General features: G+C 43.1%; 2 protein-coding genes across 3 annotated transcripts in view; one reads left to right on the top strand and one right to left on the bottom strand.

Moving 5' to 3' along the window:
• The window catches only part of LOC135911934 (uncharacterized), a 111210-nt gene that overhangs the window by 34897 nt on the left and 48503 nt on the right, over positions 1 to 27810 (bottom strand). The gene's annotated exons all lie outside the window — the stretch shown is intronic.
• Positions 3707 to 26067, top strand: LOC135911906 (uncharacterized). Of its 2 annotated transcripts, XR_011508633.1 has the most exons (6): positions 3707 to 3848; positions 4106 to 4260; positions 6802 to 6884; positions 14281 to 14374; positions 18620 to 18712; positions 25845 to 26067. XR_011508633.1 is itself a non-coding variant. In XM_065444258.2 (5 exons), the coding sequence occupies exons 1-5, from the start codon at positions 3708 to 3710 to the stop codon at positions 26036 to 26038; spliced, it is 666 nt and encodes a 221-aa protein (XP_065300330.2). In that variant the 5' UTR covers position 3707; the 3' UTR covers positions 26039 to 26067. The 2 variants fall into 2 exon arrangements, 1 of the variants encoding a protein (XP_065300330.2); XM_065444258.2 differs by lacking the exon at positions 14281 to 14374.

Here is a 27810-nt window from a genome sequence, read left to right as displayed (position 1 = left end):
TTTGCCCCTCCCCCAGTACAGGGTAGTCAACCGGAAATAACCTCTGGTTGACCTTCCTGTCTTTCCTTTGCCTGTCTCTCTCTCTCTCTCTTCTCTGTCTATTGCTGCAATACACGGCGAAATTGCTGCTTATAGAAACCTTCAAAGAATTCGCGTGGTGCCTGATACGGGCTTAAAATCATTTTATCAACGCGTTTTATCAGACCACAAAAAACGCTGCAGCCATACATTTTTTACAAGTCAGGAACGAAACAAGTATTTTGTTCCATAGTATTATATAGGCAGATATTTTTTATGTGTTCAGTTATAAGGAACATGCCCTATGAGTGGCATGCCCCACCCCCCCATGCACTGCACGAAAGCTGCATGTATGCCACTTCCTTATTGTACTTAGCAGTACAATTCATTCGTCAAACATTCTAACTTCCAGCAATACTGGAGCCATCTGCAGAGTTCTATTTATTTGGAGGGTCCTGCTACTTTTATTTATCCGTATGGCTCAACCGGAATTCTTTTCGGAGCATTGTTTGCAAACATAAAAATTAGCTATACATCCATGCGTTTGGCGCGTATAACACCGGTCACAGGACAGCGGGATCATGTAGACAACTTGGCTGTGGCACACGTAAAATCTTATGCTTAGGTTCTTTCGCACGCTTCGTTTGCTCTTTTTCCTATAAGAAGCATTCAACATGGCTACAGTACATTGTTAGGAGCACTAAATAAAAGTGCGACTCCTATAGTCGCAACTCTCTTTTCTAGATTACGTCACACCTTATGTACGTAAATAGATATTATCTTATAGAAATTGTTAAAGGGCCCCTGAAACGGTTCGGACAAGTTTTGTAGACGCGTAGGGTACAGCTTAAGTAGAACATTCGCACCATAATTTAAGTGAAGCGTTACGTATTAATGGAGCTACAAGCGATTAGAAGTTACCCTCCTCCCCAGCCATGCTTTTCCTCCTCAACTCGTTCGCCGAGCGAGCGGGGCTAAGCTCCGCCTTCGCTGTTCCTGCGTCACGATGCGACGTCACATCGTCCACTTCCGGTGGTTTTGGAGCCCGCCCCCGCTCGCGCGAACCCTCTCCGCTAGCCGCTTGGCTGTCGACCCCAAGCGAGAGCTATCGAAGCAGCGTGCGTTGCGAGCATTCTGTCGTAGCGCCGAACGTGTCTGGTATTCCGTTAACCCCAGGCAAGCTGGTCATTTCGGCAAATGACTGGAGGCATAAACTCAAGCTGATGAAGGAACTTTGGCGTAGACGTACGTGAGCGGCCTGATCGGTCTGCACGGTCCAGACACTTGTTGCCGCAGCGCTTAACCAGCCAAACAAAGCGCTAATATTGCTCTAACCAAGTGTAAAACATTTTAAACATTTATAAAAACAATGTGTTGATTACACTCCTGCGAAAAATACGCACCAGCAGCCAAGAAGAATACGCTTCGTTGCTGCTACTGTGTATGGTTGAGCTCTATGCCACCAGGTGGCTGCACCATGCAGACCATTCACATTTGCCTTTCTGCTCATCTCGGCTCGTGCCGTTACGGCACAGTCAAGCGGCCAGACCCTGTCCGCTTGCACTTACGTTTGCCCTAATACTGGACTCACGAAACGCTATTGCGTTAGTAATCTTCCGGTGCAAATTGACGGCCACAAACACGCGAATCCTGGCGCCGATCGGATAGCGGCAGTCCGATGCGCAGCAGCTAGTTCGCTCGTACGCTGCCTTGCAGAGGGACACGATGTCGCAGCTTGACATATTGCCAGTCGCTACGTTTGCAGTCCACAAGGCAACAAAGTCGAATGATAGTGCTCGCGAAAAGACTGAGACCAACTCTGACCGCGGAGCTCTCGTCAAAATGGAGTACGTTGTAACACAAGCAGACGACGCTTGCTGTGTGCCGGAAGTGCTTAAGTGTACTGAAAAATTGTTCTTGCGCATTCTCTTTATGCTACATTCTTTTTATAAAAACAAATTAACTAACATTCCAACTATTACGAAGATCATTTGTTTACCATAAAGTTGGAAAAATTATCGATCACGTGCCCTGGTCACCCAATCGCATAGCCCGCCCCCCTGACGTCATATGGGTGATTTCGGTCATATGGGTAGGGGCGGCTTAAAATTCCGCCGAGCAGTGCGCTGCGATCGGCAGCGATGTGCATTTTTAAAACCTTATAATAAATTACACGCTTTACGCAGAGCACTTAGATGTGTCAATTAATGATCAGAAGGACCTACTCTAACGACTCAGTACGTTTGTAGAAAATCGTCAAAAGCGTTTCATGGTCCCTTTAAGATGCTTCTGATTTGCTGAATTTCCTTTAGGCGCTCTCCAGCGCATTCCGGGTGACTGGCTCGCCTTAGCCTGACCAGGTGGGCTTTAAAATGGTATTTACTTCGTCTGAGCACTGGTGCCCCAAAATTTAAACTGTGTTTTTTTCACGATGGCAAATCACCACTGTAAAAGTTGATAATGTTACAGGAACGAGGGATTAAGCAATAACATAGGAAACTATATTTTATTTATTTATTTACATATACTGCAGCGCAATTTACGGCCATAGCAGAAGTGGGAAAAATATACACTGCTATACATTACCCATTAAAAACATACACATATACAAATAGATGAATGACCAAGAAAAACCGCTTTACATGCTAGTGAAGTGCTTACGAATGGTAACTATAATATCTTCTAGTCATAGTGAACTAATGTTACCGGGTAGAGAATTCTGCAGCTCTATTGTAAAGGAAAAAGAACTGTAGTTGAATGTGTTATTAGGGGCAAAAATAGGTGCTAAGTTCAAGGCGTGGGAGCTACGTATACAACTTCCGTCAGTAAATGTGTTGTAGTTATAATCAGGAAGACCACAGGTGGAGTTGTTAATTGCATATTAAAGTTTTAAGGCATCAACACGGTAACGTGAAAGTAATGGCTCAATGTTCAAAGATTGTTGAGCCTGCATTGGTGAGAAACTGCGGCTGTAATTTTGGCAAATGAAACGGATAGATTTTCCTTGAACGTTCTTGAGCGAGGTTATTTCACATTGTTTGTAGGGAAACCAAACGACAGGTGCATACTTTATAACAGGGCGAAATAATGTTTTATACAATAGCAGTTAATATCGCGAGGGGTCCTAGCTAAAGTGCGGTGTAAATAACCTAAACTGATTGGGGCTTTCCGTTTATATATTCAATGTGTTTAGACCAAGAAAAATGTTCTGTTAGAATGACACTTAAGCTTTTATATTGAGACACTCTTGTAAGTTAGATGCCGTCCAGAGAACAATCGAACGATAGGGGGCTCTGTCTATTGGCAAATGACATCATGACTGTTTTACTGCAGTTGATGTTCCTTAGCCACGTTTTGCACCAAGCACTGAAAGACGTAGTAAAGTTGGCAAATGTTGAATTGCTTACGCCGTACGTAAGCAAAGTTTGTCGCAGAACCATAATCGCACTGCCAAAAGAATATACGTGCGGGCTGGAAAAGACAATTTCTCTTTAACAATCCTTCATATCAGTTTTTTAGATTTGTTTACTTCTTCTTCGCGAGTATGCTGAGGCAAAAGACAGCGTCATGCACTTGAATGCTCTTATCAAAGCAAAAAAGTATTGTACTGCCATTAAACACCCCTCGTCAAAATGTTGTACTTAAGCTCACTGCATCCCTCGATGTGCTTTCAGAAGTCAAAGATTATGATGACTCGGATAACGCATTGCTTGCCATTCGTACTTCTGTTTGTGTGTCTCTCACATTCTGGGGACATCGAGGAAGAAGGCAGTGCAAGCGTGCCTTTCGAAGAGGACGAACAGTATTTTTGCTATCAGAATGTAACTGATGTAAGAGAATGGATCTTTTTTTTTTCGATTTAGTGCCTGTAATATGCGTTACAGGTACATCAACTATGACAGAACAGATAAGTCTTGCATATTCAGTAGTGCCTACAGCATTGAGACCGTAGTCTGTTTTGACCGATTCCGTGTTTGATTTTTAAACCGTGAGCTTAAGTTGAATACAGCAAAGAGGTTTTCTTTAGCTTTATTTCTCGTAGCGTTATATGACGGGACTTTTTTCCATTTATGGTATATTCTTACAGGCTGCGAATATTAACGGGAAAATCTACGTCAAGATACAGAACTTCCAAGGCATATTTCCACCCAAGTGTGATAGCGCCGAGCGTGTGCAGAAAATAGACGACACGCATTACATTTTCACTTTGGCGGCGGAAATCCCCAAAGTACCCAAAGTGCTGTAAGTTTATTTGGTCATTTTGTCGCGATTTGGATCGAACTCATGTGGTAACGAACCAGAGTACTGTATTGTCTGCACTATCGCGTGCTCGACAAACGAATTTCATTGTTGCCTTTCAAGATGCACTTGAATTTCCTTCTCTTTCAGCGAATAAAAAAAGAGATAAGCTACCTGCTCACTATACGCTTGCGTTTTTCGCAGAGCGTGAAAGATATGTACTCTTGGTTGACAGTCATTTTCAAAGACAATGAAAAAAAAGGAGCAATTAGTTTAACTCTCCTCTGTCTGCTGTGTGCGAATCAGCGCAGGCAGGATACCAGCGGGATTCCGTCACGTAATGTTGGTCGGAAATACGATAATGAAACAATTTTAGCAATTGACGTTTCTGACAAGTGAAGCAGAGACTGACCGCTGAGCTGAGTCAGTAGCGAAACGTCGAGGACGTTTGTAACTTCAAATTGATCATAAAGAAAATCTATCAACTACGTGGACAAACCGCGCACGCTGACAGTGTGACAAAGTCGGAGCACGCTAACAATTACTGGGTATTAATTTGTTAATTACAAACACATAGCTACAATCACTTTTCTTTATTCGCGCCATCTGGTAATCAGCAGTTTCTACAGAGCCGGCCTTGTCGCTTATGAAGGCAATGTCAGTGCTGGTTATTTTAAACATACCACTGGTCCAGTTATCGGTCGGTACACTGAAGTTCGTTTTTCTTGTAGGAGGTAGGCAGCAATAACAACGCTCCACATATTCGTTTGTTTCTGAAAACATTTCTGAGTTAGGTACTATAGACACTTTTATGCATGAGCTGTAAATGAAGTGTAGATACTGTTCGCAATTTCCCAATCATTGATATCTATTTCTAATGGGGACGATAGGGAAGGAGTATGCCGCCATATCGGAGCAGAGGCTTTTAATTTTCGTGTATACAGGGTGTCTCGGCTAAGGTTATAGCCAAGCTTCTAAAAAGAATTTATAGTATATACGAGGACGCAATCAATGCTATTCTGTCAGAAGTGCCCTGCTGCTCCTTGAGAATCTCTTTCATAACTGCACTACCGATAACTAGATTAGATTAATTAACGAATTAAGGCCGCGAATTCTCATTGAAGGGAAATAATTGCGTTTTAAAACATCCCAATCAGTTTTGAGTGGGCGATGTCTCGCGTAATTATTTTTCACACGTTTTAGAGAACGCGCGCAAAATATTAATATAATTATGAAATTACGTACGTTATTATAATTTAGTTATTATATTATATTAAGTTATATTACACGCCCGTGCACCGGGACATCAGCTGTCCCAGGGAACACCGGAGGTGACGGACACCATCGCCAACTGAAACAGCTATTGGAAAGAGCTAATAACAGCTTACGCTGTAAAATCAAGAATTCAACTTTTCACAATACCATGCACCGGCAATCTCTGACACAACGGTGGCTACTTTCACTCATCTAGAATACTGCTATTAAAGTTTGCAAAGCTTGTACCTGAAGAATCTTACACAAGCTTCCTTGTGCCCATTGTGGCGCCATAGCCCACAACAAATGTACATGTATGCTGTCTCTGGGGAGAAAATTAAATCTGGCTACTGGGCGTCATGTATACGCATGTGCTGCTGCATTTTCGAAACATACTTTTCTTGTTCTGATGTAGTATATGACAAGTGGAGCATTACACTTAGGATTTAGTATAACTCATTAACGAGTTAAATGGAACCGGGGAGCATCACTTTTATTTGTCACAGCCATATGTGGCTTCACATAACTGTGATGAATATGAGCCGTGGTAGGACATGTACTTATGATGTAATCAATTCCTTATGTGGAAGGAGCACAACTAATCACGTGCGTGTGAGTAATCATACATTTGAGAAACATTCAGAGAATATGCAACCTTTCTATAAAGCACTCACGGGATGCAAGAAGTTCGACTGAACAACAACGCCTGCCATAGTACGCACAATGCAACGGCAAGGAGTGCAGTAGGTACACGTTAACATTTTGCGGAAATTTTTTCAAGTATAAATGATCTGCTTGTGAATAACACTACGCCCCACACTGGACTCAAGCTTCGCACAAGGCACCTATACCTTCGAGTAGAACTTGCTCATACTTTTTCTTCCTATGGGAAACAAAGGTGCATCTTTTATTCCATCTGTCATACCTTTGCGACACCACTGCAGCTAAATATTTTTGCGTCGATCTTTTCCGTCTGACCTGCTTTCTAGAGAAAGCATTTCACGAGCGAAATTTCTCCCTCTGTTTCTGCTCAGATCCAAGAAATGACGCTTGCTGGGTCTTATTCAGTGTTGGCCTAATACAATTAGTCACAATGCTATGTACTGAATACTGACAATCAAAAAGGCAAGAAATAGTTCTTTTGTGTCTTGCTAGTATAAAAAGAGCTCAGCTATAAACTGTAACACTCTAGTGACAATAGGGAATCAATAATGTTGACAACAATCCATGCCTGTGTCCTCAAATGTCCCGTACATCCAGTACATCCCCTAAATATTTTCATTTACGCAGAGTGAAGTTCAACACATCGGTGGTTCTTTCAAAGACTGGAAACCACACGGACTACAATGCTATGACCTATAGATATACAACGCGTAAGTATACTTGAAGCTCTCTGCTATGCGCATATTTCTTGTAATTTGTCCCCGTGATAAGAAATCAAGTGCTCTTGGCATTCAACAGCCCGAAAATGCATTCTCTTTAGGGATAGTAGTCACACATGAGCACTCTCGATTGCGGCTTCTGTACATAATACATTCCAGGTGGCAAGATCTGCTGTAATGTTTCAATGCAGAAAGGCAAAAAAGAACGCTTTAAACCGCGAAAGAGATCATATTTATGTAACCTAGTATATCAATAAGAGCGTCAGCTATTCGGAAACACATCACCGCCCTTCTTATTGTTTCCAACAATCCAGGCACGTAATCGCGAGCATAGTGCTGCGTCCCTTTGCCTTTCTGTATAGCCCCTAGCGCATCGTGCGTTAGATATGATACGTACTGTGCGACTGCCCAGCATATATGCTGGAGCGAAGGACGTTAGACATTTTCCTAGCCAGCGTTGGCAGACAACTACTGTCGGAGGAAGCTATCCTCGGCCCATGGCCTGACACGGCAATTTCAGTGCGTGCAACAAAAGTATTGTTGAAGTTCCTGCAGGACACCAAGCTCGACGAGCGGCTCTAGCGAGGCAACTGTCTCATGTACATAAGCACTCACCACTTCTCTTATCATCATCATCCATCCCAATACTTTCACTCCCCTTCCGTCTTCCCCAGTGCAGAGTAGCAGACTAGAGCGCACTAGCTCAGGTCGACCTCTCTGTCTTCCTATCAATAAATTCTATTCATTCAGATATGATACTGGTAGAATGCCTTCTAATTGTTGGAATCAACACAAAATGAATGAACTCCTATTTACCAGGAATCCGTTTCATGTCTAGCAATGAAATTTGCAGTGGCTCTAACTGCAAAGACACTTCTTGCGCTTCTTTTTTTTTCTTTGAATTATGTATGCCGACGATTATCACATGAAGAGTTAGAAGTCCTTAAACTGGTTATTATCATATGATGAAACCTCAGTACAACTCTGCTCTTTCCTTCCGTCTGCTAGCCGCCTGGTTAGGTGAGATGGTAGAGCGGCTGCCCCGGAAAGGCGGTGGTCTCGGGTTCCATTCCAAGACCAATACAAATTTGTTTTTCAACTATGAGGCTTTTCTTTCGTAGAAGCCATGTGGGTTTCCTTTGCAGCAATTGATACGATTGGGTGGATGCCTCAATTTCCCTTCATTAACCACGAAGAAAAAAAGCAAAATCAAAGAATCAAACTAGCATCGACTCTCAAGAAGACAGTTACTACGTAGGTACTGGTTCAACTGATTCGTTGCATAATTGTTCATAATACATCTGCCTTGTCTTTTTTATGTTCATACTGACTCATTTCTTATCTCATTCGTTTAATATTTCAGGAACAATTACGTCCACTTCGTCTTGTGTAGCCTCGATGCTTCGTTCACCTCTTCTTTTTTTGAGCGTTGGATAGTGTAAAATATGGCTCTTCACCTCTGCTTTCTTCCTGCTCTTTCACGCTACCGCGAAGGGTGGGGCCTATTGGCTCCGAATGTTTACCACTTCTGAAAATCTACGCCCATGGTCCGGGCGACGGACACGCACGGCCTGGCACTCGCCACTCTCCCTGCTTTACCGACCCAGCTCTGGTCCCGAGCTCGGGCACTTCGCGCCATCTGGTAAATGGCGCGACAGTAAAGTTCCAAAGCATTTAGCGGTGGTATGGCACAGGACGAAAACACCACACACACTAACATTCGACGCCACGTGTAACGTGCTGACTGAATATATTTTTATTATATCCCAGGCTCCTGATTATTGCAATATGTTCAAGGCATAGAGAGAACAAAAATTTCATGGTAATGCAACATCCAGAAGCCAGCTAAACAACCGGTATTTTTTCTGGAAATGGTTGCAAGATTGACAGATCCTACATGCGCTAACGCTTTTCGAAATTAGCTCGAAATAACTTGTTTTTAAAATAGGTATGTCTGGTTTCCCCTTAGCAGGCAACTCAAGCTTTTAACATGAAAGACGTTCCTTTGGTTCTGTGAGGCTACCATCATTTCGTCTATCATAAATTAACACCTGAAGTTAAGGGTCATTTTGCCAAAGTGTGTAGAAGTTCTTTGTTTGCTTTCGTATCCACAAATTACATTTACTGGCAAGTTATCACGTTCTAACAGTTTATGTTGTTGGTTAGCAAGCACCATTACGTTGATGAATGTTCTAGAAATGAAACATGCTGGAGTTTTTATGCTAGCAAAAGTGTCGAACTAGCCATGTCCCGAGAGCCGATAAGAGCAACGAGAAACTTGCAGAGAAGGAGTAATAAAGTATTGCTCTGCTTGCGACAAGCTCCCGAGGTCTACGCAAAGCAAAGTTCACATAATCTACCGGGAGGATCCATCTCAAGGCAAATGTTAACGTAAATGCGATCAGCATTCAAACAATGTATGAAACATTGTACGAAACTGGAAAGCATAATTTATTAGGTTTGTAGGGAGCCGGGCTCCACTCTCACACTTGATGATGATGATAATTTATTGGCACGCCTTTGAGAGAGGCGGTGACAAATACTCTCCTCGGCTACTTGAACTAATTAAACAATCTGTACATGGCTATTGGTTTAGCCTTTTTATTTATTTATTTACTAATAATTTATTTACTACTTATTTATTTATTTATTTATTTATTTATTTATTTATTTTAGCCTCAAAATTTGAACATTGCAGAGGGGAGGGGCATATTACTGACCGAAATTGGAAAAAAAGAGAGTTTATACAATAATAAGACTATATCTCTTTAATTTCGTCTCTGTTACTTCAAACATCTGACTCTCGTTTGCGCAGTTACCTATGCCTGTAGCATATCGGGTCTTCCCAATTTGCTGCATCTGCATTTCGATGGGGGCGAAGTGCAAACACACCCGTACACTTAGCTTTCCGTGCACGTTAAAGAACTCCTGGTGGTCCAAATTTCCGGAGCCCCCCACTACGGCGGGCTTCATAATCAGAAAATGGTTTTGGCGCATAAAACTGCATAATTTAATTCTTTTAATTTCTTCCATTCTTTTTTTTCCACCAATATTCTAAACGTCGCTTGCTTAGCTCGACCGCAGAGCAGTCAATGCTTCCATCCGCTTTGAGTCCCAGCGCTTCTGGTAGGTATACGTTACCTAAAGGTCAGGCTGTGGGATTACTTTCGGCAAGCATAAAAATGCACAAGCTGTCTCCAAATGTTGAGTAAAGCATATTCGTGCCTCAACCTGAACCCAGTATGTACCCCGGCGTTTTCGTCATTGGACAACCAATAAATTGGCACACTGGGCGAGGTGGTGAGGGTTCGTTATTGCAAAATGCGCTAACGGACAAGGATCAGTGCTGAATACAGAACAAGCGGTCACTAAGAAATGAATAGCTTTTCATTTCAGTCGGACTATACGGTGATGTCTCATTAATATGGGCCCCTACAGGGGCATCTGCGTCAGCGGGAGTTCGGAGCTTTGCGACACCACGTACCCAAGAACACGGGGGTTGCACCCTCTCTCGCATAATTTGCGTAGCTTAGCGGTGTGCGAGAAAAAAAGGATCGTGGTGGTTAAGCCGATGCTGAGTGTTTGTACCGTTAACATGACCGCCCAGACGGTACTCCTTGACTGACCTGACCCGTACGCTAGGAACTGGTAGTTGCCTTTTCCTATTCTTCCTCTGCAATCTATGCCTTTCTCTCTCACTTTCAATGTTTCCTCCTGTTCTCTCCTCTTTTCTGTATTGCTTCCGGCTTTCTAGGCGGCGAGATCTAACGCTGTGTGAGTAGCCAATCAAGGTTATGTCATATTCGGTTACATTGGTAACATACAGCTGGAGTTTGCAGGACCTGTTTTACAGAACCTGCAGCGTTCTCTTATAGGGCTCCACCGTGGGCGCTGGCATTACTGCTGAAAGATGCACACTCACTTATGGCTAGTCCGTTCCCCCACTACCCGATGGCTCCCTGAAGAGGCGGTGCACTGATGAAACGTTCAACTTCTTATGAAACCAACAGATACATATTCCAAGTACCATGTAATACAAGGCCAACATGGAACCAAAACTGTCCATACGGCATCCCAACTCGCTGTCGCGAAGTGTCTCACTAGTCATCGGTTCAGGTTACAAAGTAACTATGATGGTGATTTATTTAACAGGGAGAGGCGGGCTAGGTGGTGGTCGATATTTGAATGCATTATGTAAACGCGCATTATGTAACCGCAATATGTCGTTTGCGCGGTTACATAATGCATTGGAATAAGATGGCAATACGGGCGGGAATAAACGGAGGGGACAGAAGACGCGCAGTCCTGTCCACTCGGTTTCTTTCGGCCCATATTTCCGCTCAACGACACTAAATGATGCACCAACTGGCCCAACAGACTACGCTAAATAAGATGGGAAGTGGTGAACTTCTGGAAGTCCGCGACAAGCTCCAATACAGCAAGCTGTCAAATTTCCTGGCGGTTGGGGACACTCCTGTGGGACACGCAATAGACGCACCTCAATTGTACAGACATAAGCGTTTTTAGTAATATACAGTTCACCGCACACGCTGTATAACGACGCTCTCACCTCCTCGGGTGATGTGGCCATAATAGGTAATAAGGGTTTCACCTACCAGAATTTAGAGCTGCAAAACGCCCCTTCACGTCAGTTGCAGTCATGACATCCCGCCCAGCTACCAACTCTCCAGAACAGAATTTGAAAGCAAAATTGCACAATTTCCGGAGCCTTATATTTCCGCTGGAGTCCTAAATGCACATAATACCCTGTGGGGGGAGTCTTGATATCATTCCATAGGGTGCTTAGTAGAGTACTTCGTTTCCTTTACACATGCTCGCTTACTAAACAGGAAAGAGCCTAAATTCTTAAGCGTGGTAAACAAAACATTCCCTTCTATTGCTTTAAGCATCATATCGAGTACACTCGTGCCATACCTGAAAATAAATGCGACTAAGAATACATGCGGGAGTGACCAGTTCCCCATTGTCATAAAACGAACAAAAAGTGATGAGTGCTCTCCACATGTGCTCCAGTGGAAAGTCAGACTCAGCGGACTGTCAGTGATACAGCGAGCTAACATATTTGACATGGTATGAAATTCGTATGCTTACTGTTGACAAGTCAGACTTAGCGAACTGGCGGCGATACAGCGAGCTAACATATTTGGCGTGGTATGACATTCATACGCTTAGTGTATACAAGTCAGACTCAGCGAACTGGCAGAGGTACAATGAGCTAACATATTTGACGTGGTATGACATTCGTACGCTTAGTGTTGAGAAGTCGGACTCAGCAAACTGGCAGCGATACAGCGAACTAACATATTTGACATGGTATGACATCCGTACGCTTAGTGTTTACAATTCAGACTCTGCGAACTCGCGGCAATACAATGAGCTAACATATTTGACATGGTATGACATCCGTACGCTTAGTGTTGAGAAGTCGGACTCAGCGAACTGGCGGAGATACGGAGAGCTAGCATATTTGATGTGTTATGACATTCGTACGCTTACTGTTGAGAAATCAGACCCAGCGAACTGGCGGAGATACGGAGAGCTGGCACATTTGATGTGGTATGGCATTCGTACGCTTACTGCTGACAAGTCAGACTCAGTGAACTGGTGGCGATACAGTGAGCTAACCTATTTGACGTGCTATGTCATTCATACGCTTAGTGTTTACAAGTCAGATTCAGCGAACTGGCGGCGATACAGTGAGCTAACCTATTTGACATGGGATGAAATTCGTACGCTTAGTCTTGACAATTTAGTTGCCTATTTAGCAGAATTTATGGTCTGAGTGGGACGATATGTATTCCTCAAACAAATGGACTGCCTTATAAACGACTTGTTCTCTAGTGGAACGATGAGTGTATACAAGCGCGAAAGAAACAAAATAAGGCTCGGAATCACATGCGCGGCTCTCCGATGTAGAGAACCGAATCAGCTTTAAGAAAATAAAGTCTCGGAATACAACAACATGCCGCCGGGCCAAAAGGGAAAGCTGGTAAGTATACATATCTGGCATTAATTCTTACATTGAGGAACTAAAATCCCGGAACAAGGTGAAAGAATGGAAAGGCCAGGTAACTCATCCTCTAGATTTAGTAAATAAACGAAGCGACATCCTTGACGACCAGACCAAAGCATTGGGTGAAAAGCATTAATTCAAAAGTGGCACGTACCCAGTGCCTACGTCCTACGTCACATAAGTTCTCATACAATTAAAGAGGGCGCTCATGCTGCCATGACGTCTATTTCCTTCCGCCTGTCGAACTGCACATTGGACACCAAAGTGCGCTTCCGCTTGGCAAGTACTATGGCGTGCTTTCGCAGTTTAGTCAAACATCTAGGGAATGTTTTTCAGCTCACCAACTAAATTATGAAGGCAGCATGTGCCTGCCATAAAAGTTAGATTAATTTTAACTGCCTTTCAAGGCAGTTGCTTTTACGTGTTTTTGTAAAAGCTATTCTTTACCATTTCCCTAAGCACTCCGGATATATGTAAACGTCAATCTTAAAATTTATAATTCAATAGTGAGGGCAGACTACCGGCGATTATGCACTAAGCACGGCTAGTTTTTTGATTGAGTCGACTTTGCTCTGACTCCAGCGTCTTTCACCTCAACATATCTTCTCTATTGTCGTAACGGTTGCGCCTTCAGAAGAATAACCCAAACTTGTCCCGCTGCACTTTGAAAAGACGATCGTGCAACATCTAAAGAGCTTGATGGTACACAAATTTCGGAAATGTACCTAAAGCCCTCCTTAAAAGGCAAGAAACGTTCACCACTTTTTCTAGAAAGTAACGTTGGAGTCATACTTGAAATTGTGGTCGATACGAATACATCGATGTTGCTGGGACCATAAGACCACGACGACGCATCAATCGTCAAAATATTGTTAATATGCCATAGTTATTCACACCCAAACAGTATATATAGAATTTGCTGAAGTGGAGGCAGTTTAAGTGAAGCCAGCTGTCGCCATCTTACCAGTGGAAATTGAGCCTTCGACGCCGTCTTGAGCTGGGGCTACTATTGCACTGTGCTTGAGTGCATGCGCCTGTGCACGTTTATGTGTGCATTCGTGCGTGTGCTCGCGCCTGTGTAGGCGTTTTCAGCATGGTTCCGTCACGAGGTTCCTGATTGTGTGTCCATGTTTAACTTTTCACTCCCTCCTTAATACAATTGCCTTTGAACTGCCTTCTGCGGAAGTTATTTGATTGATGTTAAGACGCTGAATAAATGGTGACAGCCAGAACCACATTTTTCGCCGCTTTGTAAACGAGAGCAACTTCATCGGCAGCGCGGCTCTGCTTGCTGCTTTTCGCAACTGGCAAGCTGGCCGCCAACAGCTCATAGAGGCTCACCCTCTCCCATAGGTGCGTACAGCGTACAGGCTGCTTCCACTCCAGCAACATCTTTGTATCTGTCCTCTCGCATCACGCCGTAGGAGCCCACATAACTGAAATTCAGGTAAAGATGTTTATTGTACGACATCAGTTGACAAAGGCGGCAGCAGACGATATTACTTAACGTTCCCTTAAATCTATACTCGCGGACAAGTTTCTGTCGCAATGAAGAGAAAGCTACGGAAGCAAAGCGAGCACAAGTGAGAGCGCTTCTCAAAAGGGTCGACTGCTTTCATCCTCGTTAGTTTAAGCTGGGGAAGAAAAAACACAGAAAGAAAGCCTTGAACACATTATTAGCACCAGTTCATTAATGTAAAACACACCACTGAATGTAAAAGGTTACTTATTTTGCGGCTTTTCCATTCCGTGTCTGGGCAAACGCGAAACCGTCGCACGTGAAGCTGAGTCGATTCCACGTCTGTCACGAGCACCCAAAAGCACTGTCAAACGCTAGAGGACTACTTGGCGCGATAACACATGTGCAGCAGCCATGTTCCCATAGCTTTCCCTTCATTGCCTGCAGAATGAAGCGTCTTTCCTTTCTTTAGATCACTATCATCACTTCATTCTTCATTCACTTCTTCACTTCTGTTGCCCGCAAGTACGCACTCTCCAACGTTCTTTTCTTCTAAGGCTAACAGAACGCGGGTACCATGGCTTACAATTCAACCAAGAACCATAATCAGAAGTAGAACACCGAGTCAAGATTATTTCACTGTTTTAGACGTAGTGCTAGCATGCATTTTGCAGTATCATATGCACGTATAATTCATGGATCCTGACAGGTGGCTATTGAAAAGTTAACCTGGAAACGTTTAACACGCGGGAACTCTCGAGCGTTGCTATCTTTGCATGACATTTTGAAGAATTACCAAGGATTTCTTAGGATATGATTGACCTTTTTGAGGTAAGGAGCATTGGTGAAGTTTATACAGCGCTGGCTAAAGGCCACTACCTCTGCGTTATTTGTATTGCAGTCAGATTTCTCATTCATAAGGGCATAGACCACCATATCAATGAATTCTACAGCATTATGAAAGATATAGCTGTCGTCCTAAGAAGTCTAAATGAGAGTTATAGATTAAAGGTAGTACAAGCCTACACTCCAACGCCCAGTCATGATGATGAATAAAGGGAAGACTTCTTTGAGTACGTTGCATTAGCAGCAGAAAGGTGCAAACAGGGTATACGGTAGACACGGGCACGTTCAATGCAAATGCCGGGAAAGGTCAAGCTGGGGAACTGGCTATAGGCAAGTACGTCATCAACATTAGGTACAGTAGCACAGAGGCTATGGTAGAACTCCAGAAAACTAATCGACTTTGAATGAAGGTTACCTTCTCTTGCAAGCGCAATAACAAGAAGTGAACCTGGAAAAGCTCTTGCGTGTAAACAGGAAGTGAAATTGTTCCCTTATCGGCGCCGCCCACACCATAGTTCAAAAGCATTAGGTAGGTAAAATGCAGTGATATGTTCATGATGTCTATGGTTGTATTCAATTGCAAAAGAGGAGCAGTACATATTTTTGTCACGATATTAAAGAAGAAACAGACCATCCTAGACGCTGTCAGAGTAAAAGCGGTTAAGTTCAGACTGATGCTCACAAAAAACCTGCAGCTTTAAAACAGGAATATGAAGATAACGTAGAGGTGATGAATGATGTAGTAACTAGAGTGATCTCATAAACGACACCTGAAGTGTGAGGTAGGGCAACCACGCAGCTAATTGGTAAGCTCTCCAATGTAACAAACTACCTCACAAAGAAACGCGAAAGCATGTAAGTGTCGAAGTCAGGAGCGCAAATTCAGCTCGCTGAAGTAACGAAACTGATAAACAAAAATAAAGCAAATCACACTCGGACATATAAAAACGGAAAGATGAAGGAGTCAGTAGAAATGAGAGCAGTATGAAATCTCTGAAAAGGAAGCCTCACATAGAAAAAAACATGTAAGCAGAGAAAGATCAACAGGGTAACGTCATGAACAATTTGGGCTATATAGTACAGGCAGCTAATTATTTTTATGCAGGCATGTGCAGCACAGAGAGCAGCTACATAACCTCGACTAGAGAGGAACAGGATACAGAAGTTCCATGCGTATATAGTGATGAAGTTAGACGGACCTCACAGACATGTCTAGGAGAAAGTAGAATTACAATAGACGAATGCAAAGATTGCGGATGACACTGCTTTACTTGAAAAGCTTGTGACCCCTCATACGCAATTGAGTCGCGACTTCAACTGTATGAGAACGTTGGAAGAATGTCAACATCATGCTAATCTATAAGAAAAGAGATGTAAAAGAATTGAGCAATGAGAGGACCATTAGCTTGCTTATAATATTGTGTAAAATACTTACCAAGCTAATTTTCAATAAACTCGGAGCAACACGTGACTTCAATTAGCCAAGAGGCTTTTAGGGCGAATATTCTACATTGAAACACTTCCATTTCCTCAATCAGATAATTGCGAAACCTGCGGAGTACAAGCGAATTCTCTGCACATTTCATAAATAACACAAAAAAGTCATTTGAATCATAGAGACACAAGCAGTCATTAAGTCATTGCGTAATCGAAACGTATTGGAAGCATATGTTCTTTCCTAGCTTATAATTATGAAGACTCCACAGCTGCCGTAATTTTCCACAAGAGAAATGGAACGATAGTAATCAAGAAAACCGGCCAGGCAAAAAAAACAATTTCACTAAGGCGCTTCACAGCATGCTTCGAAGAAGGGTCGAAGCCATTAGACTGAGAAGCACAATGACTGAGAATCATCGGGGAATATCTCAGCAACCCTTGGTTTGCAGATAACACTGTGCTGCTCAGCAACTCTGGAGATGAATAACAAGATGACTGAGGATCTTAGCCGAGAAAGTGTAAGCGTAGAGTTCAAAATTATTAGGTAAAACACAAAGGTAATGTTCAATAGACTAACAAGAGAACAACAATTTGTGGTTAGCAGTCAGTCTCTACAATCAGTACGAGCTTGCCTATATCAATGTCAATTACTCCTAGGGGAAGCTGGCCGAGAGATGGAAATTTACAATAGAATAGAAACGGTTTGGAACCTATGCGGCAGGTAATAACAAATCATGAGCAGCTTACTGCTGTGCAGGAAAAGAAAGGTCCACAGTCTTTAAAATTCAACCGCTACTGACATACCGGGCATACAGTTGGAGTTCAGAAAAGTAGTTTTAGAAGAGGTTAAGGACCACGCAATGAGAGTGGAGAGCAAAATTGTTAGGGGTAGCATTATCAGACAGGAATACAGCAATGGAACATTAATTAGAGAGCAGGTGGATGTAGTGGATATTGTAGTTCACATTAGGAGAAAAGCGTAGAGCTGACCACACCTTACAACACTTGAGCCGATAACTGGCATATATTTGAGTAGTGCAATGAAATTAGAATAATTTCTATCATAACTTGGAATCAGCTAGTGGAAGATATGAGTAAATGGAGGTCGCTGGGAGAGGCCTTCTTTCTGCATTGAACATACATGTAGGCTGATGCTGATGGCGACGATAATGATGAAAATATAAAAGTATTACCATGTGCTTGTGGTTGTCTACCGTGATAGACAAACGAAGTGATGTCCTATTCATTCGTGCATAAACTATGATTAAGTTTGAAAGTTTGATAAAGTATGATAAAGTTTGTGGTATTCCCATTACAACGACATGAAGATTTTATTCTCATTTGAGGTGGCGTAATTTTATATGCTACCCCCATGCGGACAGTTCCCATACTGCTAAGTTGATATATTCAGTAAATCTTCTTAATTCTGTGTTGATGGCAAATATAAATAATAAAAACAATGCTTCTTCTCGATCTTAATGTGTAAAGCACAGACTTTTCCAGCTATAGGAGAAAATCAACAAGCAGGAAACTGGAAGTGGGCTTCACCTAAAGCCACTTATGGCTTCGTTTGGAATTTGTACATCTTCCGTCATATGTGAACCAGAGGTGCACATTCCATTCGTTAAATTATGAGTCTGTCACCACTGCAGCCGAAGACCTTGTGTTGGTCTGTCTCCAGCACGTTCTTTTCGATGACAGTTATTCGCGCGCCAGACTTATTCTTTGCCCTCCTGTGTACCTGCCCTTAACCTGCAAGTGACGCATGCTGTCTGTCATTCATTGTTGTATTTTATGGAAAAGTTCGTAATTAATACCGAAACTCGGCAAGAAAATAAAACGTCTGATATATTCCCTGTAAGCACCCCTCGTCGATGAATGGTTAATGGTTTTGCAGTATTATTTTGTGGCCACACAGACAGGCTAATTATCCTCTTGAAATTATTTCAGTGGAGCCACCAATGCTCAGGAAGCTGATGTACTTATCTCCAAACAAAACGTGTATGATATTTGCGGAAAACCGAAATTCGAGTGAAAATGCACGTGAGTAGCCACCTGTTATAAAAGCCACACTTGCTGGAGACATAATGTGCTTGATACTATAATCTTCTAAATAGTTAGAACGAGAACGCATCAATCTCATCAGCGGCAGCAAGAAATAAGGGTAAAATAGATAATTCGTTCACCCACAATTTCTATATGGGGCTAAAATTTTAAATATGTAATGTTCATGTTTCAAGACTCGTGTCACTGTGTATACATTCAAAAGAAAACTCAACTCTCCGTTGCCCCTTAACACACTCCTAGTACAAATAAAAGGGAGCACTTTATATATATTCCGTACCTCTCATCATCTTACTTGTTCTTCTGCGCATTTGTTTTCCTTTCTACGATATTTTTTTCCGTTTATGAAAATTTTACTCAGCACAGAGATGTATTCAGAGTAAATATGCGCCCATGAGAGATGGTTTATTAATGTTGCTGATAATAATAAAAATGTACTAGTGGTTTTATTACGACCACCAACGTGATGTCTAGCATTAGCAAAATAATTTTGTGCTGCTGTGCAACAGTACATACCTGTAGCGAATCGTTATGCAAAATCACAATTTTTTACATTGAATTCCTTGCAACCAGATGAGTGTTTCTGCAATGCTAGATCCAACGGAGATATTTTTTACACAGATAGACTTCAATGGGAAGAAGAAGGCGATGTAAAAAAAGATCGTGAACCACAGCATTATCGTAAAGAGCCAAGATAATGCGGCTTCAAAAATAAAAGTAACAATGGAGCCTGCACACGTTATTATAAATTAGCGGAGGCCAGGACGAAGCTTTCAGTCACGAACTGAAGTAATGTGGCACCCTCAATAAGATTTGATGGAAGGTCGCGTCTCCAGTAACTCAGCTACATTCTTATATAGGTTATGAGAGCTTGAGTTGAGGAAATAACCTTCCCTTATGTTGTTGCAGCTTATCAGTAATAAATTAGGTAAAGAAAAACATTAAAAGTGACACGGCTGTGGTAAATGTTTCTTTTTACCTGTGCTTACTAAACGAGTAAGAACCATCTTTGTCGTCATTGTCATCTTTAAAGACTTTTATTATGTATGTTTGCCCCCTAATCAGATCTTTAAGGACTACCTACTCTTTATGACATTAAGTAAAACGCCCGCATTTACGCGTAGATTTTACATTCTCTTGTACACAAGCAAGAACATCAGCTGAAAGTCAGCCAAATAAAAATAAGGTAACTATGTCGATCCCACGCTCTGTGGAAATCGAAGCTTTCTGCGTAGTTTGCGTTGATTGACAGTAATTGTCCGTGTTGTTTGTGATGATTGGGTACATTAATCACAATTTGATGCAATACTGAAGTGATAAGTTGTTGTTACACGTTCCTTGCGTGCACCACTTGTTTTTGTCTATGTAACACATGGAACACGCAGCACGACGTGTTTGCTTAAGGCGTCGTTGAGCGCCATCGCTCATAGCCTACAAAGAGGAAGAACTGCCATTGCCTCACACGGCGCAACGCATCGCGATAGAAGATATAAAATTTACTTAAACTATGGGGTCCTACGCGTAATGCCCACAATCGGATTATAAAGCACGCGGTCACTGGGGACTCCGTTTTAATTTTGATGACCTTAGATTCTTTAAGTTGCACTCAAATCTGCGTACACAAACCCTCGTCTAAATATGGCTGCCGCTGTCGGGACCAAATTCGTGACGTCGAGCAACGTCATAGCCACAAAGCTACCGGAGCGGGTACAGGCGTGTTGATTTGATGGCCGGATGCGTCCGTATACTGTCTCGAGAGGCTACGGTGCTTTATTGTGGGTTTGTGTGCACGCGCCACGTAAGTTGTCCGTTTGACAAACTTGCAGGATGTTTCTTTTTTTTACAAAAGTAACAGGAACGTACCTTAGCGTACCTTGAATTTAAATTTATCCAGTTCGTCCGCAACTGCTGCCGTGTCTAGTAGTAGCGTTTCCTTGACTCCTTACGTCACCTTCTCCCTCTCTCGCCCTACCACGATATGTGCGAGCTGCGAGCGAAGAGTTGCAAGGCTCTTATTCACTCGTTGCATGCCGCGTCGGTGCTAACCATTCTCTGCCTCCTCTCCCTACGCCCTCTCTACAATTCTATCTACGTCCCCTCTGGACTGTTGCGCATCAGTACAAGGGTAAGCGCGGCTAGTTCTGCAATGCTTTTGCGGGATGTCAAGGATAACTACAACAGCCTAGAGATATTGTGACGACGCCCAACGAGCTCCATGGGGCATTGTGGCGACTCGATGAAAAGTTTCAAACGAGTTTCTCATTGCACCTTTTCTTTCTGCCACGCTGCCTCGCATATACCCCCTCTCGACGGGTCCTGCAATACAGCGACAGCAGCAGCACCAGAGGAAAAGTGGAAGGGAAAGGGAAAGAAAGCTTCCCTTTAAACTTCCTTGTCGCCTCCGCTTGTGCACCAGAACAGTGCTGCTCTTAAAGCGCAGATGTAGTCCAGCGTAACGCGGGCGCAGATCACGCGTGGCGCTGCACAATACGCAAGCGCTAAGTGGAAATTTTAGAGTATAGTGTCACGTAAAGTCCCTAGATAAAGAACATGCGGATCCCACACACTGTGGGAATCGACGTAAGCGAAGCTTTGTGTGCTGTTTGCTTTCATTGACGATACTCAGTGGCGATGTCGACGGCGAATGTTTAATTTCGTGTTTAGTGCAATACGGGAGTGGTGAGTTGATGGTATGTATTACCGAGCTTGCGCCATTGCTGTTTGTCTGCGTAGTACGCAGAACACATAGCGGCACGTGTTAGGCTGTAGCGTTCTTGTGCGCCATTGTTCGTAATCTCCGAGGCGGTAAGTATTGCCGTTGCCTCATACGGCACATCGCATCGTGGCAGAAGCGTTAGACTTTACTTGAATTATGGGACGCGAAGTACCAAAACCACAAAAGGGTTATGAGGCACGTCGCAGTGACATAATGCGAATAAATTTGGACCATTGGGGTTCTTTAACAAGCACCTAAACTTATGTACACGAGCGTTTTTGCATTCCGCCACCGTCAAAATGTAGAGGCCGTGGTCAAGATCTAACCCATGGCACCGAGTAATGGCATAGCCACAATGGTACCACAGTGTGCACAGAACTGTTGAATTGACGTGCGAAGCCCGGACTTTACGGCGCTACGACGTCGCCAGGCGCTGGGGCGCTTTAATGCGGCTTTGAGTCTACACGCCGTGTGTCAGTTGTCCGTTTGATAAATTTGCATAGTGTTTATTTTTCAGAAATAGCAGGAACGTACCGTACCTGAATTACCCGTTGTCGTGCTATAATAGTAGCTAACTTGCCTCGGGGGCGCACGCATCGAGGCACCTTAGTAGTAGCGTTTCCTCGCCTTCTCACGACGCCTTTTGACGCACCCCCCCCCCCCCTTGTATGCGAGTTGCGAGAGAAGTGTGCCAAGGCTGATTTTCACTCATTTTGTGGCTGCGTTGGTTCTTCCTATTGTCTCCCTCCTCTCCCCCCTTCTCCTTGCTATTCTATATACTTCCCATCTGGACGGTTCCACGTTAGTAGAAAGGTAAGCGCTGCAGTTTCTGCGATCCTTTCCGGGGAGTCTCGGGTAATTACATTCGTCAAGACGCTATTGCGGCGACGCCCAGGGATCTCCAGAGAGCATTGTGCACATTTGACGGGGCGTAAAGATCCAAACTATTTTCTCACGTTGTCTTGGGGCCCTACCATGCTCATGCTATGTGTATACACGTTCTCAACCAACGCCGACGCGGCGTGCAAGAGAGCCACGACAGCAGCAAGAGCCGCAGCATCAGTGGAAAAGTCGAAGGAAGAGACAAAGAAAACTTCGCTTAAAAAATCCGCCTACATTCCACCCTGTGAAAGTGGGTGTACAGTGAAACTGTTGCCGACATTAGACAAGCACCACCGATGTTAGACGACGTTATAAAAGCACCACCACCCCAAGCGTCGTACGTCACGCACGCAAGCACATGTGCGGAAGTTAAGCATACATGCTCCTTCCTCTATATATGCCCTCCGCCAAGCTCACTGAACTAATTCATTCATTTTTTTAAGGTAAATTGCGCCAGATAATTCATAAAGTAAGAATTACACTCAAGCTACCTACATGATAGCTTCGGATTTTAATTCAAATAGAATAGAATAACGGCAATGTCACGGGACGATATCGTTTGATGACGTAATCTCACGACGTAATCACGTTAAGCGTGACGTCACGTGATGACGCTTTCGTCAAGTGATGCCTCCTGTTGAAGCAGCACAATGCGCGCTTCCCGCTCCTTTTCAATGTCTCTGGGATCGGCCCACATCGCGCACGCGGACATGAAAAAGCTGGTCCAACAAGAGGCTAACAGCTTCGCTCTAAAATGTTTCTGAGGTAGCGACATTCATTTTTCGTAACACCTTCCTCCTCCCTCTCACCGTACACTCTATATTCTCCTTAATTGACGTCTGTGACTGGTGCATTGCTTGCACGTGAAGTTCCAAATGTTCTAAATAATTTGTAGGAGGCACAAAAGTAGTGCGCATGCGCCAATATTCCGGTCGGATTTTTTCATGAAGAAAAGGAATGACGTGGCCACGAACTAGGACGATGTTTAGAGTGTACCACGACAGCCGCATAAAAAGGCACACGGCGCTTTACTAGTCTGTATCCGAAACTCCATGAAGGTCGGTGGAAGTTACTGGCACCTCGGCTAATGAGAAAAGGGAACACATCAAAATATTTCCGCCCACGTTCTATCGCCTGCTACCGACGCCTGTAGCATCTGAAGGGTCAGCATCATCCGTTGTTGCGCAACACTATTGCAAATGTGGTGTACGAGCGGACATGTCATTTATATTCACCTTGCACAAGCATCTGCCTTACCATGCCTCACAGCCTTGGCTCTGCTAAACGTTCTGAATGAGAAAGAGTATATTTCACTCAAGGCAACTTTTTTTAGAGCAAGATTCAGCCTGCGTCGGAGCCCTGCAAATGCTTATGACGAGGCCGTCCGCATCGGTGATACATCACAGCAACAAATGTTTTGGCGCTGTAACAATACGCCGCGTTTAGTCTAATGCTGGGAATCAACCGTTACTTCTGGTTTGCTACGTCGACAACGGGGGCAACTGTCCCTCTTAATATGCTCACCCATGCCGCGTCATCTGCTTGGCGTTTGCTCGTCATCATCATAGCGTGCTGTACAATTAAGAACACAGTAGGAAAGGAATGATGCAGTTAACAATCAAGCGGTAAATGAGTACGTACCACATCATCAACGCAACACCAGCGCTAAGGCTGTGGCGAATAGTAACTTCTTCATGAATTGTTTAAGTATTTTCGTATAATATTGCGGGTTTCGTTTCCGGCGAGGAAAAGAACGTATTTCAGCCTTATCTACAAAAGCATATAAAGAAGTTACAAAAAAGAGTATCTTGTATGATACTTCCGAAGTGCGGAAAACCGTTCGCTACAGTCAAGGAACTCTGATTATCGGATGCCACTGTGAAGGATTAGGCTTGGCTAGGCCCTAAAGGCGGGCGCATTCTCTGCCACACTACTTTCTTTTTTTTTTGCTGTTTTGCACTGTTTATTAAGCGTCCACGCAGTAAATATCTGCATGCGGACTCTGTTCATATACGCCGTCATGCAAGCAGTGTGGCCGCGTGAACAGTGGACAAGGCATGTACACAAGATTCAATATGAAGTTCAGTGCGTCAATATAAACTTTGCAACGACATCGGCTGCGTGACCATGCCTGCTGTATTTATTACAAGCGTCGCAACGACACTTTCACTCTTCACCAAGCCCAATTCATCTCTATTCGAATTCAGTGGCAACACAAGACCTTTTAATTATGATTTTGCTCAATCTAGGTACAGTCAGTCACGATCTATGCGTGGCGATTGAGGTTCTCAATCGCGATCGTCGCACAAGGATCATATTGCCGAATTATCAAGTGCTTGCGAGGCAGGACTTCAGCCTCGCTAAATGACGATACGGCATCACTGCGCCACTGCATAAATGAGATATATCACATTATTTACAATTTCTTGGTTTGCGGACTGGTTTTCCGATTATTACGCTTTTATTTAGGCCGAATCTACGTAAAATTCCACAAAGAAGTTCCTGTCGGCGCAAGTCCCCGTATTCGCTTTCTGATTCTTTGGCACTCGACGACGCATTCGTGTTGCAAATGCGCAAACATGCAAGGATCTTCCTCTCGTCCCGTTGATGGGAACAAAGTCGGCGTTTGCAAGCCTGGGGTACGTCAGAACACAGCAACAACGTAGCCCTCGCGCCTCTCTCAAACTCGGTCTTACACGCACGTTTCTCTGGGACGATGGAGGCGAGAAGGCAATGTTGCATTGTGCGTGCACATTGTTGTTGACATTATGCCATAGGTCCAAAGTGGGAGCCACAACGTAATTGAGATGCCGACTTCGGCTCAGCGCTGACAAACGTGAAATTCCTACATGAATATTCAAGCAACTACGCCTTTTATGGAACTTTCATATCTAACCCTTTGTACTATTTGAGTGAGACAACTACTCTGTACTCAGCAAATGCAGCTTTTACAAATTATTGCAAAGGTCATGCCAGGAAGGCAAAGCCATCCAGGTTCTGTTACTTTTAGGTTCCTGTAGCACTGATTGTTTTTCAAGAGAAAACAGTGAGACGACAAGCAGTAAGCAAGCGCAAGCTAACCATTGAGAACTGGGTTACCTAGTTGACGCCTGTGAATAATCATGAGAGTATTGGTTTCTTCGCCAATATCACAAGTTCACTGTGATGTATGAGCCACAAACCGAGTGATCCATGTCAGTATGCACAAGCTCTCACATGTATGCACAAGCTCTCCCATGCTAAAGCTCCTTGCTATCGTTTCTAGGTCCTATGTTAGGATATGTGTGCACCGAGCACTATTGAACAAATAGGTAAAACGAAGAAAGAAAAAAGAATAATTTTTACCAAAGTAGCAGTTCATTCACGAGTTTAAATAAAACAAAGAATTGAAATTATGGCTTAGCACCATGTTCGAGCTCCGTAAAAATGCTGACAAAGTTCAGAAACATTTCTACTTTCTTTTCATATTACAAGTTCGTAGCATTTTCAATGTTATCGTATTTTCGTTTTCAGAATGTCAGCTATTTCAGCCGGCAGAATTCGCCAACGATACCATTCCTGCGGATTGCGCTCAAGTCTACAGAGCTAACTGTCCTGGACCATCGAACTTCACAGTGTACAATCCAGAGTGTCAAAGTTTGCGTGAAATACCAGTTCAGGCTTTGATGCAAAACAAGACTACTACTTCCGCTCCTGAGGAGTGTTGATTTAGGGTAAATAAAGAGCTCTGAATTGAACTTCACATAATGTTGAATCAGCTTAGTCTTAGGAAGAACAAATGTAAGTCAAATATCATAAGTCATAACGGAATAAATTCAACCATTCTCATCATTCCAAACTTAAAAATTAAATTTTTCATGCACAGTCATCAACACGCTAGAATTGGCAATACCATGTTCTCTCTTTCAAAAGAAAACACTAGGTAAGAGTTTGCTAACAACTGACAATTTCTCAGAAAGTTCCTTGCACTTTGCAAAGCTCTTGATTTTGTCAAGCGAGAGAAAGTTAACAATAAGGATTTCATCACAACATAACGCATATAATGTGATGTTTCACACATCCATACACATGTGAATCATTGCTAACAATACGAAGGAAATATGGAACCATTTGCTTAGGTGGGCACAGGATTGCCAGCAGCGTCTGTTCGCGAAAGCGGAATCAAGACACATTGAGCGCTTTCGTATGCAGATCGGGCGACTTCGTCAGCGTGGTCATTCCCGCTGATGCTGCAATGTCCTGAAAGCCATTGAAAGATTATGTTGTGTCCTTTGTAATGGCTGTGATGATATATGTGTCGAATTTTTTAGGCCAGTACCTATGTACCTATGAATAAGAACACCACGCAGGTTTTCCCGTGCTTTCCGTTATATTTAATGAATTTCAAGATTGACCATTGTTCTTTACTGGTTTAAATGATTAAGTTCATTAATTACTACATTACTATTAATTGTATATATATATATATATATATATATATATATATATATATATATATATATATATATATATATATATATATATATATATATATTGACATGAGGCTAAATCAGCCTTGCATAGTGTCTAGCTATACGCATGGTTTCTCGAGGTACAAGCGTTACAATTTGGGAGAGAACGATGCTTTTCTGGGAACGAGATTTTGTAAAAACGTGCGAATTGGCGAGCATTACTGACAGGTATAACCCGGATCAGTTCAATAACGCACGTTGTGAAGTATCATAGCTTACATTGGATATTGGACGCAAATTTTTATTTAGAAAACAAACAGCTAGCACTGAAACGCCTTTCAGTACGATCAGGGGCAGACATTTGTTCAAACCGCATGTTTTGGACACACTTATAGTATTATTGCTTGCATTGTTGGGACCATACCCCCCACACGCCTTAGTTCATGGTATCGGTGTGTACAGGAACAAAGCCACTACTACAATGCGCATCTATAGTACATCTGTAGATCTAAGCGGTAGTGGTCCGTTTCAGAGAGATGACTCAGTCATAGTAGTTGTAACCCATCAACCACAAAACTGGGTTCATCACGAGTTACAAGGCATACAAGTGTGCAACGTTCCGCAAGAAGTTCACGCTTGCTCGGTTAAGGCGCCTCCCTCTTCGATTCGCAGGGTCTAGAAATGGTGTGAAGTGACTGGGACAGCAAGATAGCGGGAGGCCAATTCAAGCATACCCCTATTGACCGCGGCGTACCAACTACAAATAGGGAGTGAGCACAATTGCAAAACCGTACCGTGAAACCCCCACGACCTCTAATATAAGTTGTGCATGCAAGTTTTCTAATGCGTGGATAAATATGACTTGTGTATTTCGCTACGTCATCTTTCTGCGACCTATTGTTCATACACTCTCTGCCGCAAGCACAGAAATGTTCAAGTACCCCGCTGTGACTGCACCTCTAAATTTCTTTTAGTAAATTTTCTAAATTATTTGACGCAGATGTGTTGCCGCAGACAAGAAAACCATG

The sequence above is a fragment of the Dermacentor albipictus genome, chromosome 9 (genome assembly GCF_038994185.2).
Source record: "Dermacentor albipictus isolate Rhodes 1998 colony chromosome 9, USDA_Dalb.pri_finalv2, whole genome shotgun sequence".
NCBI classification, from domain to species: Eukaryota; Metazoa; Arthropoda; class Arachnida; order Ixodida; family Ixodidae; genus Dermacentor; species Dermacentor albipictus.
This window is presented reverse-complemented; position numbering and strand designations above follow the sequence as displayed.

Bases quoted from the DNA above. Each gene is read 5' to 3' on its own strand.
- LOC135911906 (XM_065444258.2), top strand. From the start codon at position 3,708: ATGACTCGGATAACGCATTGCTTGCCATTCGTACTTCTGTTTGTGTGT. The intron at 3,849-4,105 runs GTAAGAGAATGG...ATATTCTTACAG, and splicing joins GCTATCAGAATGTAACTGAT to GCTGCGAATATTAACGGGAA. The intron at 4,261-6,801 runs GTAAGTTTATTT...TCATTTACGCAG, and splicing joins CCCAAAGTACCCAAAGTGCT to AGTGAAGTTCAACACATCGG.